The sequence below is a fragment of the Accipiter gentilis genome, chromosome 19, assembly GCF_929443795.1.
Source record: "Accipiter gentilis chromosome 19, bAccGen1.1, whole genome shotgun sequence".
In the NCBI taxonomy this organism is placed as follows: domain Eukaryota; kingdom Metazoa; phylum Chordata; class Aves; order Accipitriformes; family Accipitridae; genus Astur; species Astur gentilis.
The window spans coordinates 16584454-16600089 of record NC_064898.1 but is presented as its reverse complement, the minus strand read 5'-3'; the positions used below and the strand labels follow the sequence as shown (position 1 = coordinate 16600089).

The 15636-nt window shown below is 44.2% G+C and overlaps 1 protein-coding gene across 2 annotated transcripts in view; it reads right to left on the bottom strand.

Annotated features, from left to right (window-relative positions):
• SESN3 (sestrin 3) overlaps window positions 1–15024 on the bottom strand; it is a 44879-nt gene extending 29855 nt beyond the window's left edge. Inside the window, exon 1 of one of the 2 annotated variants that reach the window (XM_049823230.1) lies at window positions 14801–15024. In XM_049823230.1, coding sequence (XP_049679187.1) covers window positions 14801–14899 — 99 coding nt within the window. In that variant the 5' untranslated portion in view covers window positions 14900–15024. The remainder of the gene's footprint in view (window positions 1–14800) is intronic. The other variant, XM_049823231.1, reaches the window with a different exon arrangement.
• Between the last annotated feature and the right edge of the window lie 612 nt (window positions 15025–15636).

Here is a 15636-nt window from a genome sequence, read left to right as displayed (position 1 = left end):
AGCAAGTATAGAGTCCTACCTTTGCACTTTAATGGAAAAAATAATAACAATATCCTTCTCTGATTAGCATCTCGATACCCCCACAGTTGCAGAGGAGGAAGCTGGACTCTGACCTCTGCACCAGCTCGCTAAAATTGTTTCCTTCCCAGCTTCAACTACTTGCATGATAGGCTATCAGAAGCAACAAGGCTGCACTGGTGTCCTGGTCACACAAGGTATTTTGCTGGCTGAGGTGTTAGTCAAGCAACGTTCATGACTATTGTCAAACACTACTTGTTTACTAACTACCAAACACTGAAAAATCTTTACTAGCAAAGCATCGAAATCCACCACAGAGTTTAACTCAAGAGGCAAAGGTTGAGGATCTTTCCAATGCGAAAAGTTGTTTGACCTGCAGCTATGAGATCTCGGAGATCTCAGACCACACGGTCCTGCTTACCAGGCACCTCCTCTACTTTTCACCAAGTATTTCACCATGCAATGTCACTGCCTGGTTACAGCTCTTGCTTCTTGAAGCTGTTCTCTTAAAATGCAGGACATGATGCTCTCTGCCTGTTCCCCTGATCAGCCAGCTGGCGAAAACCACTGAACCAGAATGTTTAAGTGGAAAGTTTGCATTTTAGCAGAAGAGCAGCACACCTGCTGCACAGGAGCATTTAATTGCCTGGAGTGTATCACAGGTGCTTCTTTGCTGCATCTCAAAGAAAAGGTAAAATCGCAGAAGCTCCACAATCCAGAAATAAACTCACCACGTGTCCCTGCCAACAGTCCCTCTTGATAAGTCTGTGTCCTTCTAGTGTTTTCAGCTTGATAAAAATTACTACCGAGCAAATAAATAGTGTCCCAGAATACGCTGCTACAGAAACATGCTCCTAAGCACCTTTCACTTACCAGGTACTATATAAAACCAAATTCTATTCTGAGACATAGGAAAGTCAAGCAGATGGCAGAACCATGGGTTTTCAAACCGCTTTTCCCACACATTTTATGTACAAAATGATCAAAGCAGTTATTTTAAATCTGTGTGCAGGAACTATCTTAAGAGTCATGGAAGTAACTTGCCAAAATGCAGAAAAACAAATCCTCTCACACAGATAAAAGAGGGAAATGTGCTCAGCTCAGAACTGGAGCCCCCCCCAGCTAGCCTTCTGCCATCTTTTTCACACAGGACTGTGAAACACGCTAGCTTGAGTTTTGGAAAGCAACTCTGAACTGCTGAGCTTGCTGTCATGAGCATGTCAAGATATTTTAATTGACTGCCTCCTGGCTGTCACAGTCCATGCATAGTGTGCTTTTACCACCTCCAATAAAAGGATTAGGAACCAACCAGCAGGTGACAAGCTCAAGCAGAGATACTTAACCTTTTCCACAATGCGCAACTAAGCTGTGGAAATCCTTGCTGTAAGATGCTGTGGACACCTGAAGTCAGCGTGTATTTGAAAGTAAATTGTTCGAGCTCATGGAAGAGAAATGCGAGAATGGTTATTAAATACGGAGAAACTACCCCCAACTTAGGAATTTTTCAAGTTGTAAATACTTGGAGGCTGGGAGACAGTGCCCAGGGAATGTCATGATGAACTTGCTCCATTTTGTGTCCTCTTCCTTAGACACCTTCCCTTGGCCACTGTCAGACAGGATACTAAGTTTTGATCTGACCCACTGTACCTGCTCTAATGCTACTATATATCTGTATCTGCAGCAGGTTGGTTCAAGAATATTACTTATTCTATAAATGCTATTAAAAAAAATGTAACCTATTTTCTAATAGAGATAGGAATTGGCATCACCCAAACAAGGAGACATTTTAGCTAAACTGGACCGTTGTAGAAACAAGCATTGTGCTAATCCAGTCTACAAGATGCAGCCCAGGTTAAGGAGCTTCTTAGTGACTGCATGAGCACATTCCTACACTGTCTGTTCAACACAGGTGGTATCATATCATTTACTTCATCATCTTGAGTACATTACACTTCAATTATTTACTAACACTGTTTTTAGGAAGCAAATGTTATTTTTTCCCCTTTTCTGAATGTGCCTCATCAGAAGTTACATCAATTTAATCTGAAAAAGGTGAAGAAAAAAATCCCCTGAAGAGTTAAAACATGAAGACAATATAAATATTTACCCTCCCTTCTCACCTGATGGGCAGATGATGTTCATTTAGATTGATGATATCTACCTGGAAGCATATAAGCACACATTGGCTATGCTACCTCACCATGAATAACTTTAACCAAGCTGTTCCCATCAAAATTCAAGCTGACATAAAAATATTAAAACATGAGACTGACATAAGGTTTCCAGTCTATAAACCAGAAATTGTGGCCAACGTTCCTTAAAATTTTAAAAGTTAATCCATTGAAAAGCCTTTAAAAAAATGAGAAGCTGTCTTGGCACAAGTTTCTCAGACAAATGCTCATGTACAATTGATGACCACTGAGCATCTTTGTTACAGTTCAAATAATGTAAGGAACACTGATGCTATTCTCACAGCTCTGCCTGGAAAGGGATAGCCCCTCTGGATGTCCAAAAGCAGCAATGTCCTCCTGCTTTAAGAGAAGCACCTTTTTTTTTTTTTTTTTTTTTTTTCCATCTTTCTTTGGTTGATGACTCAAACAGAAAGAACGTACCAGACAAAAAAATAAAATCTCCCTGACTAACACACTTTTACCTCTAGCCTAAAGGTACAATTTCCAAGAGCAAGTGCCTTGCTGTCTAAGCCAGGAGTTAAGCCTTTTTTGATTAGTTGACTCGTAAGCATTTTTCAGAAGGAGGTGGCATCTGCATGATGCCTCTGAGTTTACTGAAATAAGTTTTCTTACACAGTCTCCTTGAAAGAAGTCCAGAGAAATCTTATAGGTGCTAGGGCCAGAGATGGAAAACCATGAGTGAGCCCTTTTGATTCTTTATCTGATAGGAAATCCTAAAATAGTCACCAATTAGAGCAAATTATTTCTCCAAGGAGTCTTGTTTGCTAAGGCTGGAGACTGTTTTAAAATGAGCAAGGAGCTGACACGCTAACTGGTCTACATTTGATTAGTCTGCGAGAGGTTTGGGCAAGAGACAGACAGAGGAAAGGCTTCATCTCAGAAGCACATTCAAAAGCCACTGACTTGCTGGAACGACCATAACAATACTGACAGTCAGGCAGTTTCTTCCTCTTTCTTCTTTTTTTTTAAAAGAACTTTTGCATCTTAAGCTATGACTTACCAAAGTGAGTCATTACTGAGACACGATCTCCAAAACACACTGACTTAATGTGGCTGAGCTAGTGGCAGCAAAGACCTAAGGTATAAACGTATTTTCCTGACGGAGCTTAAAAGAGATGCTGATTTTCAAAAATGAAGACTCATAACTGTTACAGAAGATTTACTGCATGTAAATACAGAGACGTGTCCAGAGACAGATCAGCTATTCCTGCTCTCTTCAGCCATCCTGGCCAGCAGGTTGGCAGAACTTCAGATTTACCTCCAACCTCAGAGCCGACAGGTGCTACTGTCTCCTCAGATTACTGCCTAAGCTTCTACTAAGAGGACTTTTGGCTGCATTTTAGTGACTTAATGACTCTACAAAAAAATCACCAGCAAATACTACAGAAATAATAAACCCACTTATTTTATATCCTGCCTGAATAAAGGCTTCTGCAGCTACAGGAGAGTGATTAACATGCATTGCCTAATGACACCCTCCATTGCGTTCCAGTCCACTTGCCCGTTTTCTGAATGAAGTCACCGAACCCAAACTGAGACCTTTGCATCAGAGTAAGCCCAACCCCAAAGAGATATATTCACAGCCTTTATTTGCTCCCAGCTTAGCCCTGTACAGACACAAGCTAGACCACGCAATGGGTATTCCAACTTTTCTGGGAAACAAGAACCAACGCCATAGACCTAGCTTCTCAAACAAGACCAATTACTCATGTTGGATGGCTGGATGCTGCCTGTAAGTATTCATGAGGCACAGCTTAACACAAAGGAGTGTCCCATACAAAACAGCAACAGTACTGGATAGTCAAACTGCTTTTGCTTGTACTGCAAGTTTCTGTTGGATAAATAGGTCAAGTAACTACAGCTTTATCTAAGACCTTTTGCATAAGTGACCTAAAGAGCAGGGTCATGGAGGGAGACCTTCCTTCCACCTCCATTCCCATTCTGCTTTTCCAAGCCGTGTGTGAAAGACGGCTCCAGCATACCTTCCCTCGGTGCAGACTGTGCTCTTTCCGCTCACCCTCTGCTCAGGTGTAACAAGCACCGAGCTCCGTCTCCCCTTAAGAACTCCAATGCTGGCTGCAGGCTCCTTCAGCCTTTAATTATGTTACAGTTGACCTTTCCAACCAACACACCTTTTCTTCTAACTACTTGTGAAGCACCAGCGTTGAAGCGAGACAACAAGCTTTAAATTGCTGGAATAAAAGTCACTTATCTCAAAGCAGGTTCTACCTGCGTGATCCCTGATGTTACTGCCTCGTCCAATCCTTCCCCAGTAATGTAAAACTTAAACTACTAATGTAATTGAATGGTTTGTTTGGGTTTTCTGGAAGAAAGAGAAGATGAAAAAAATTTCCGAAGTCTCCTGAAGCATTAACACAGCATAAACTAGTTGGTAGTTCTGGTTCAACACTTCCACTGTATTTGTTCCAATGTGGAGACTGCAATATGTAAAAATATTAAATCTGGTGGAGAAACAGAATTAAAAAAACCTACAAGGAGGAAGACAAAAGGCTGTATCTGATTCTACTTCAGATGCATTAGAGCTTATCTTCTGTATTTCAGAAGGAGAAGCTAACCAGCCAAAATGAACTGTTGACTAATGAACATCATGCACCTGAAGTGTTGTTTTAATGCGTTTTCTACCGCTAGGGACTGGAAGTTTCCACCACAGGATGTTTCCACCGCAGGATGCTAATGAAGAGTCCTGATCCAGAGTTTTCTAGCAGTAGTGCTCTAGAGCAAAAACTGCCGCAACTGAGTTAAAGAGGACTTAAAACATGCGTGCTAGAACAGCTGCCACAACACCCAACGGGTGTTTCAATCAGCCTTTGGAAGGAACAGAACAAGCCAGCTCATAACAGGGAGAAATGTGGTGCTTTAACTTTATATTTTCATGTACAGTATGTTGTTATCAACTTATTACTACACAAGAGCAGCGACAACTTGTGAACTTTAACAGCACGCTTCTACCTCATATACACTTCATACCATGTATAATGTATGGGCGCAGCCACTCTGAAGTCCAGTTTATGGAGTTATTAGTATGGGTGCTTCCACATAAACAGTTGCCTTAATTTTCTAACTCTCAGCTAGTTATTGCAGTAAGTCAATGAGTGCTCAGTGGAATAATCAAATCCTGATGCTGATTTCCAGGCAGGGTCAAGGTTCAACCCTGCCTGCTGAACAGCCAGTGGGTATTTGCATGCAGGCAGCACAGTTGATTTCAAGACACAAAACATATTGTAGTAAAGCAACATTTCAAGTGTTCTGCCATGCTGGATGAGATCCAACTGGTGTCAGGTAGAATATTTAGACAGTGTGTAGGCGCTCCATTTCATTAGAGGTCTAATCAAATTTCTAAATGCTAGAACAAATTACTATTTCCACACCTCTAATCAGCAACAAGGGTGCTTTACTGAGAAGAATGTCAATCAACTCAGAGGGAATATTTTTTATTTTTTTAGTTAATAGGGATAATTACATTAAAACAGATTTAGAACCATATGGCCAAAACCCCTCCAGATACATTTAACCAATAATGTAACTATATTCCCTTCACCACATGTTAAAGCAGGAGATATTAAACGTATTTACAAGCACATGCTATTAAATTAGGTTCAACGCTGTTAAGATACTGTCTTATTAAATAGTTTTTAACTGCACAATTCATACAGAGGAGAGAACATATGCTGGCTTTCAATTGTTTTGCTGGTATCAGCCAGAGCAAATCCAATGCAGTAATAAACAGCCCAGAGACAGATAAAAGATGATTTTAAGTAAGCAGTTCTGTACTGCTCTAAGAATGGCTTACACTACGACAGCTAGTACTTCTTCTCTATCATCAACGTAACTCTGTTTCACTTTGGTTATGTGGAATTGCTCAGAAGCACAAATTCTTAATTCCAAAGTAAACTCCCAAGTCACATTTAGTGTTCATTTTTGTGTGAAAATGTTAAGTGAGGAGTCATCCTTGCAACCATTACTCCTTTCTGAGGGAGAATTTAATTCACCCTTTACAGTATCAATTAACTCTAAAAGAATTTACAATTCTCTAGTTTCATGTAAAAACTAAGTTCAAATGTAATACACTTTAAACCAGATACACATTATGCATTTTTGATTCCGTAGTGCAGCAATTGAGACATACTGGTTGTATCTACAAGTTTATTGCTCATTCTGAATAGATGAAAACCTGATTTTAAAGTTACCTTTTACTTTTCTTCCAAACGTCTTCTGCGCTTGAAGAGATAATAGAGACCTACGGTTGCACATAATTCTCAAGAATGTGACTTCTCCTGGCTTTCATACATGTTAAACTAACATTTGTGTACGTTGGAAGACTTAAACCACAACTCAAAGGGTGGTTCACACACCGACCACACAATATGGAGCAAGTCCATGAGGAACTTCTTGTGCGATGCAGGCTTATCACTTCACTTCCAGCCTACTCACAACACACGAAGACAGGAATACTTCATATTCCTCTCCATTATTATCTTTTCCCACAAAATCCCCCGAGGAAGGGGACTGCAGGTAGCCTCACAGTTACCAAGTTCACTAGGTTGGCTGCTGAGCTCAGAATCCATTAGAAATCCATTGACGATATAACAAAACAAGATGAACAAGATGCTTACCTTGAGAGAAATATGAATCGTTAACAAGAAAGAAAAATTGGTGTTTAATCAGGAGGTTGTATCTGTTTATTTATCTTGCTCCGATTCAGGTAACCAGGGACTTCAGGAAGGATTAAGTCGTCTTTCTACATTAAGAGCACCGACTTCTGCCTCTTACCCTGAGCACCACCACTTACACAATGTTCAGCCCCTCCCTAACTTCAAGTCCCCGGTTGCCACGAATGCTACTCCCTAAAAGTAAAAAGCCCGTGCTTCAAAACATCTTACTTTCAACTTAAGTAAGATGTGAGAATGAAGATATTTGAATAAATCAATGGTTGATACAGTCTATACCAAGAACAAAATAGCTTCTCAGTGTCTTAAACACGTAATATTAACTATCATCTACACAGGTATTTTGCCCCAACTGGTAGTTATCCAATGTCTGATATGCAAGAAGCATCCTATAATACAAATTTGAAACTAGTGGTTAAGAGAGACATTTAAAATTAATACCCCTTGATCATGGCCTCCTCTATTATCATAAACACTGGTTTGCCCAGGGTGGCATACTGAGAACCCCATAAAATTTCTTGACCTGTCCCTAATGCATTCAATGAACTGACTGATAAATAGTCAGAAAAAAATTGTTTCTGGAGAATATCCCTACCTCCCTGTAATGGAATTTCACAAGATATTTGAGTCGTCTGCATTATGCTCCCTATAGCTTCTACTCAAAGCACACAGACTACCAGGCTGGGTTGCAGAGGCAACAATGGGAAGGACCTCTGCACACAAACAGGGAACACCTGCAAAGGACAGAGAAATTAAACAGCATAGACTATTTCCATACAGGTTTTTCCAAAGCTGATGATGTGCAATTTCTCATTAACTGAGGTCTCCCTCCTGACAATTCAAATTTCTTTTCTGCTGAAAACACCCCTTTTCCCCCCAGTCTATCCTGACCCACTTAGACAAAATCCAATATTCAGCCTGGCCAAGCAAACTATGCTCATGATCCCTCCTTGTTCTCCAGACCTGGAAATGGAAATCTGGTAATAAAATCTCCAGACCAACTACCCTAGCTATGCAAAGCCATGGGTGAATTATACCACTATCTTCTCTCGCTCAAATCTCCCTGGCCAGAAAAAAAGGTTCAAATAAAGAACCAAACGAGTATTAACAGCTCCCTCGCCAATGTGGGAGAGAGGAGAAACCAAGGATGCTTAACGAACCATATTTTTTTCAGATTTCAAAACACCACCATTTAAAGAGATGTGAAATTTGAAGCACTAATTAAGTAATATGCATAAATTTAAAGCAAATGCTCACAGAGTCCACATCTCCAAACCACAGCCTGCGATTTGGCTAATGCAACGCACCACTCCTACCAGCAGCAGTAAGTCTTAACAGAGGACAACCTCCACACTTGGCTAACCCACTCCCAACACTAAACCTCAAAGTTTCTTTTGAAGAAAATCCTCCTCCCCACTTTCTTTCCTTTCTTGCCTCCACTCCCTCCCTGTAATTCAGGGAACACTGTGTTTTTGCTTTTGTTTTATTAAGTAAAAGTGACTATTCCAAATGAGCGTGGTTCTTATGAGGCCACCTCTTACAACCTTTCATTGCAAAACAGCGTCCTTCACCAGAGGTTCATTTCACTCATGCCACTCTCATTACAGGTCTAACGAAAATTTAATAGTTCTGCCTTCCCATCTTCAGCAGATAAGACTAGAAAGCTACAAGTAAAATTTTTTACACTAGCTTTTAAGGCAGAAGTGGAAGAACCCGGGAACCCTCAAGACCAGCATACACAAGCAAAGAGCAATAGTGCTCTCCGATTCCAGGCAATGAAGCCAATAATTACCAAGGGGGGTGGGAGAACAATTATTTAAAAGGGTCGGGCTCTGGTAAGATATAAATTACTGCAAGACTCATGAGGACGGGGAAGGAGAGAAACCAGTTATCTCTGGATTTTCACTGCATTTATTTCACAGGAAAGAATCCTGTTCTTTGGGTTTTTTTTAACTAAATATTTCCACAAAAAGTAAGAACTAATGATGAGGGTGAGGGGCCTGTTGCTGACAATTTTAACTGCCCTAAAAGGCTGGGTTTGTTGCTTTTGGTTTACAGCTTTATATTTTGGACCCTCAAACACCCATCTTCTTCCCCTAGTTGTGTACGCAGAATTAGTGGTGGAGTGACCCGAGCTGGTTGCACCATGGCAGTGCTGCAGGGGACTGGAAGACACAAACACCGAAGGCAGACACCATGTTTTACGCAACAGAAAGTTGCTAAAATTAGAACCAATACAAACAGAGTTGGGTTTTCATGACAGACTTTGCAAATCACTTTAAGAACTCCTTTAGGAAGAGGCACATCAGAGATTTAAAGCCATCTAGGCAATCGTAAACTAACGCAACTACAGTGTGATGAGACTATTACTAAGAGTGGTCAAACTATGGAAGACATAATCTGATTTTACAGAATAAGATTCTCTATGACAGCCAAGTATGCTGATCAGATTTCCAGAGCCAACTACACTATGCAACTCAACAAAAAAAAGATGCCGCATTGTGGAAAACCTAGGGTGTCTTCCAAGCAAAGGCATAGCAACTTTCATTTGCCTATGCTGAGAATAGATTGAACCAGGTTGACTTCCCTCAAAATAGTTGAGACGTCCTTGAAAGGCCTCTTGATTTCTACAGAACAGGTAACAGCATCTCCATGCACTTCGTGACTCATGGTGACACGTATTTTAGCTTACACAGGCTTATGAGACCTGACATTAGACTATTTTTGGTTCACTTTTGGGCTACTTTCTTACTCACCCACACAGAACAATAAAGTGAATGAAAGTGTGTCTGTCTTTTTTTTTTTTGGATATGACCTCAACTCCCTGAGCCTAGGCTAGTGCTATTGTAAGCACCGCATCATTTAATGACATCCACACATTTTTCTGTCTTAAAAGTAGGTGCTTTTTTTAACAGCACCAGACCTAGAACAAAGTCTTCCCGTACCTCACGCCTCTGGACACTTCAATTTTCCAGCCTAAATGTATTTACAACCATTTTACATCCATCTACTCTTGAGCTAATTTCTCCTCACTGGCTCTTACCATCAGATGTATTTATAGACAGGAATCATATTCCCTCTCAGCCTTTGTTTCTGCTGGATTAAAAAAGCAAACTCTTTTAGTCTCCTTCTGCAAAACCACTCCTCTGTTTCCCCCAGCACCCAGCCAGCTCACCTCTCCGTCTGTTTAGCTAGGGTCCATCCTTCCCAGCTTCCCTCCTCCCCAACAACGCTGCCCTGCAGGGTGACAGTAACCTGCTGGTCCTCCTGCACGCCAGCATCCTTCTCCCTGCTCCTTCCAAGGAGCTGCTCTTTCTTATTAAAAGTTATGAGTAACAAATAGCCAAGCCTGTAACTCTTATATTTCATACCACTGGATTTCACCCCACTAGTAACTACGCCAGCGCTTAAGGTCTCCCAGCTTTCTGTGAAACGTTCCACTCTTTCCCTGGACCAACAACATTTACCACTTCTGCCGTGTGTATGTCTTTTAGAAAGTAACGCTCTCATTGTGATTTGGGACAGTGTTAAACCAGATTAGTTTCAAGTGATCCTTTGAAAGCCCACCAATAGTCTTCTCTCAGTGCAGTGACTTCTCCTTTCAGCATGGCCCACCACCATGCCCACTCCCACCAGCTCCCAATCACTCCTCTATAATGAACAGCGGCAAAAAAATAGACAAAATGTGTCACATCAAGGGTCCCTATTGCCCACTAACCTGCACCTGCCAGGGGGCAATAGCAGACATGTAACAGCCGGGTAAGCATACAGAAACCATACCGGAAAGTGTTGCTATTTCCTATTTACAGGTCTCCTTTAATTCTTCTGTTTTGAATTTGTCCAAATACTTTTCAAACCCACTTAAACTTTTTGGTATTTAGAACATTTTGTGTTAGTAAATCCCAAAATTTAGTTTGAGCTGACTTACTAATGCAGCAAGGAGTTCAACCTCTGCCGTTACTTCAGATGTTTAATGAATGAAGCCTAGTTTTAGTCCTTCCAAAGCTTTTGGAAGAGGACACTCTAGCAGATGTCTTGTCAACACAAGACTGCTACATTAGTCTAGCGTGACCTACTTCTGGTGGTATCATATCACACATATTTTTTTCATGTATCTGTATGCTTCTCCATCAATATTTGCTTTAGTAACTTGTATAATATTGAGACTTGTGCTAAAGAAGGACACTGGCATGGAGGGATGAGGAGCACTGAAAATTATGTCCATCATATTGATGGCTATTTCCCTCTCATGGGATCACCCTGATTGGGTAGGCCTATGAAAAACAGGAGCAGATCCTGGATTTCATATACCTTTATCCAGCACTCCAGCACAGAGACTGGCTCAAGCCAGGAGGGTCAGCTAAGCTGGGTTCACTTCCACCTTGCCAACAGTGATGGATGCTTATAAACCACACTCCCCCATCACTCCTTTTGCCATTGGCTTTGTTTTGTGTTAGTTTTCAGTGAGGGAGATACAAATATTTAATCCTGGAACCACGTTTATACTCATTTTCTTTTCTATCCTACCGACTTGCATGTACCTGTAAAAGAAACTTTTACTTTGCATGCTTTGCAATTTGCAACTAAGCTTGAACAGCAGGCAAACTCTTCCTGTTCCTACGTTTCCTGACGTATCAGGATTTCTCCATCCCCTGAAGACGTTTTGCTTATTCCTAAAAGCCCTCCTGAAGCAGTCATTTGCCCAAAGAAATACGGAGCCTTTCCTATATATTCTCTTCTTGCTTGCTTGGGCTGTTGATTTTGTTTAGGCAGGAGAACCTTGGGTTTCCATCAGGCTCCAGATCCCCTCCAGATTTACACCTTGGAGCTCCCCTGCCCAGGGACTCCCCCACATGTTGGATTTTCAAAAGTGAGAGCTGGAGGCTGTCCTGGTTACTGCAATGGCAGCAACTCCCGGCCACCTCTAGGAAAGACTTGGCTACAGCACTCACATGCCATTTTAAGCATGATATGACACAGTTTTGTTACAAAGCCTGCCCATCAATGCCACAAACTGGAGCTACTCATCTCATTTTACTCATTCTTCCATTTATTTTAAGCTGAGTCAAAGCATTAGCCTCGATTGTCTGTTCAACAAGCTCACTCACCAAATCCAAACCAGCACCACCTATTACTGGTTGTCTTTTTTTCTTCCTAAATCAAATAATGACATATTTGTCACATCTACAACTGTGCAAGCCCTTCTGATTAGCAGCAATTGTTCTGCAAGTAGATCTGGTTATTTAAAGTGTCCCGTTAACAATAAACCCAACCGGAAATTGTATCTTTTCAATATGAAAAACCTTCCTCACAGGCAAATTTAACCCATGCATCCTTAGCAAGTTTCTAGCGCTACCCTAATAGAATTTTCCATAATAAAACATAACTTTGATTAATTTGAAATTAGCTGAAACCTAAAGCACTGCACCTGGCTTTTCCTGCATCCCTGCTGAAAGAGAAACTTACCTTCACCCATGAGAATCCAAAACCTGCTAGACTATTTCAAATTTCATTATATGCCAGTAAGTAGAAAGCTTGCTTTGTCCCTTACAATTTTGACAACAGCACTACCTAAACTGTGAGCATTCAGGTGGCTTCAAATAAAGACTTAAGACTGAGGAGGGCAGAAGAGATTCAACATGTTTTAAGGTAAATCATTTTTCCAGTATATCATCACATGAGCATTAAAAAACACACACCACCACCATCAAAAGAACAGATGAGGCAGCACTTATCTGAAGATTATTACTCTGAGACTCAGGTCAAATTTGCATCTCACTTCCACCAAGCCTTTTTTTTTTTTTTTTTTCTCCTGTTTTCTACTTGCATGCTTGCCAATGAAGTGCAAAAGGTTAAAATTTACCATGATTTTTATTATACCAACTTTTACATAATTACAGATGTAGTCAGAAGCTTTGTACTTCTATGTTTATTGTCCAGCCTAAAACACATATGCAATGATGGCCTAGTACAACCACTGCAAGCACAAAACACCTATATTTCAAGAGGGTTTCACAGGCTGTCGCTCAGTTTCTTCTTTCTTTCCCCAGTTTTGCAACAAAAGTAGTTGAAATGACCACAGACAAAGAAGGACCGCACTGAGCTGCCTTCCTCAACAGACCCAACCGGGTACCTATGTTTTACCATCATCTTCCCTAAATTATTAATAAAAAAATAAAAATAAAAATCTAATCTGGTAAATTTCCTCTTACCAGAAAAGTAACATCTAGCCCTGTCTGTCTCCACTCCCCTCCCCCCCCCCCCCCCCGCCAGTATTAAAGAGGAATACAAAAAAAGTCCTACCCAGCAGGATGAGACTATGGCTTCAAAAAAATTCAATAATTTAAATTTAATTTTAGATCTACAAGTGCTGCCAAGCACCACTTTATTTGTCAACAAAACATTTTGATTATTTGGCAGAACAAAGCAAGCTCCCTCCCTGCTTTCTCCACAGACATATTTGGCACCGGTTAATTTGTATGTCTTTAGACATATGTCAAGTCTGAAGCTGTTTCAAGCTTTAACCCCGCAGAACTTCTCTCTTTTAAGTACTTGTTTTTCTTAAAGCAGTAACAGCAGCAAGTTAAAGCCAAGAAGGGATTCGATCCTGCAACGAAACGGTTAAAAATCAGACTCTGCTGATGTGTGCTTCTCTGATCCATTACATTTCTCGCAAGCTGAGCTAAGAGCTGAGCACCAAGTATCAACTGTAATATGATCCAAGAGTTTATGGAAAAAATAACTGCACATACCAAGCATGCACATTTAATAAGATTTTGTTTCCATTAAAATATTCGAGAAACATGATTTTTTAAGATCTGCTTCTTTCTCTGACCGATTTTTAACGTATCTCCTCCCCCCTCCCCTAAATACACACCTCCTTTCCAAAAACCGAACCCTTAAAAAAAAAAAAAAGAAAAAAGAAGAAAGAAAAAAGCAGTCCTACTGCAGGGAAGAGAGGCTTGAAAAACAACTTTGATTGGCACTTGGCCTGACCCACAGAGGAAGAAAAACAGTTTTTGGACAAAGAGCGCAAATATTTGAGCTCACTGACTTACAGGCTTTCTTACCATTTACAAGAACCAACCTGGTGCAAAATGTATCGGGAGAGACTGAATTAAAATAAAACCCAAAACGGCACCGTGTTCGTCTTGGGCGCTCAGGCTCTGCGCATTTGCACAGCTCAGCAATTTTAATTCATTTGCACTGGACAAACAAAAAGCACCTCAACTAATGCTCCCCGTTACGCAGATGTCGAGAGGCGGTGGAAAAGCGATTACACTCCTCCTGAAGCACAGGGGGTCTGCGCAAGGGAGCGGCTGCTAACCGCAGGGATGGGGCTGAGCGGATGGGGGGGGGGGGGGCAGGGGCTTTTCGGGTGCTTTTCTTCTATTTTTAAAGCTCTGATTTCGGATGCCCCCGCACAAAGACTTGACGGAGATCGCGGAGATGAATTCTGCCGGCGAAATACGTGGATAAACTTTCCAAGAGCGGTTGGGCCCCAAGTCAACACCCCCCCACCCCACCCCCCGCCCCATGCCATCGGGGAGGCCAGGTGCCCCCCAAACCCTCGGGGGGGCAGCCCGGGGCAAGTGACAACCCGTCCCGGGGGGGAGGCAGGCGACCGGGGTGCGGGCCCTGGCAGCCCCTCGCCCCCCCCGGGGCCGTGTCCCCGCCGTCCTGCAGCCCCCCCGCCCCACACCCCTCCTGACAGCCCCCGCACCCCCCCACGCACCGTCCCAGCCGCCCCCCCGCCGCCCCATTTCTCCTCACGCCACTGCCGCCCCCCCTCCCCGTCCCTGCCCCACCGCCCCGCTCCCCCCGCCGCCTCCCACAGGTCTCCACCTCACCGCCTCCCGCAGCCCCCTCAGCTCAGCTCTCTCCCCCCCGCCTCCCCGGTACCTGTCTCGGCACCTTCCGGCAATTGCCGCACACCCGGTACTGGCCGGCGGCGGCGGCGGCGGTGGCGCTGCCCACGGGGCCGGGGCCGAGGCGGTTCATGCTGGCGGGGAGCGCGGCGCTGGCCGGGCGGGGAAGCGGGGGGGGGGGGGGAAGGCGGCAGGGTGGCTCCGCGCCGCTCAGCAGCCCGCGCCGCCGGCCGCCCCCATCCTCCAGCCGCGGCCCCAGCACCCCGCTCCGGGCCGCTGCCCCCTGCGCACACCCCTGCGCGCTCCGCCAATCCGCGCGGGTCGCCCCGCCCACCGCCGCCGCGCCCCGCCAATCCCGAAGGCCGCCCGCCGCCGGCCAATGGGCAGAGCGCTCTCCGGCTCCCATCTCCAGGCAGCCTCCGAGCGGGGGCGGGCGAAGAGGCGTGGTCGGCGCCGCCGAGGGGCGGGGCCGGCCGCGTCTCTGGGCAGCCTTCGGGAGGGAGGCGGGGCCGGCGCCTCGGCGCGTGCCTTCTCCCGGCCAATAGCGCCGGCCAGCGGGCGCTATGCAAAAGAGGCGCGAGAGGCCCCGCCCCGGTAGCGGGGGGCCGCCGCCCGGTGAGGGCCGTGAGGGAGCGGGGGCCGTGAGGGAGCGGCGGGCGGCCCGGCCGCGGGGGCCCCGGGTCCCCCCAGCCGGTGCCCCCGGCTCTGCTCGGCGGCGCTCCCCTCCGGGACGGTCCCGGGGGAGCCACGTTTGGGGGCGCGGAGCGGAGCAGGGCAGGGCAGGGCGAGGGGTCACCGGTGTGATGAGGTGCGGGCCTCAGCCTCCCGCCCCGCCTGGCTGCTGGCCCCGGGGCCGGGCCTCGGCCCAGG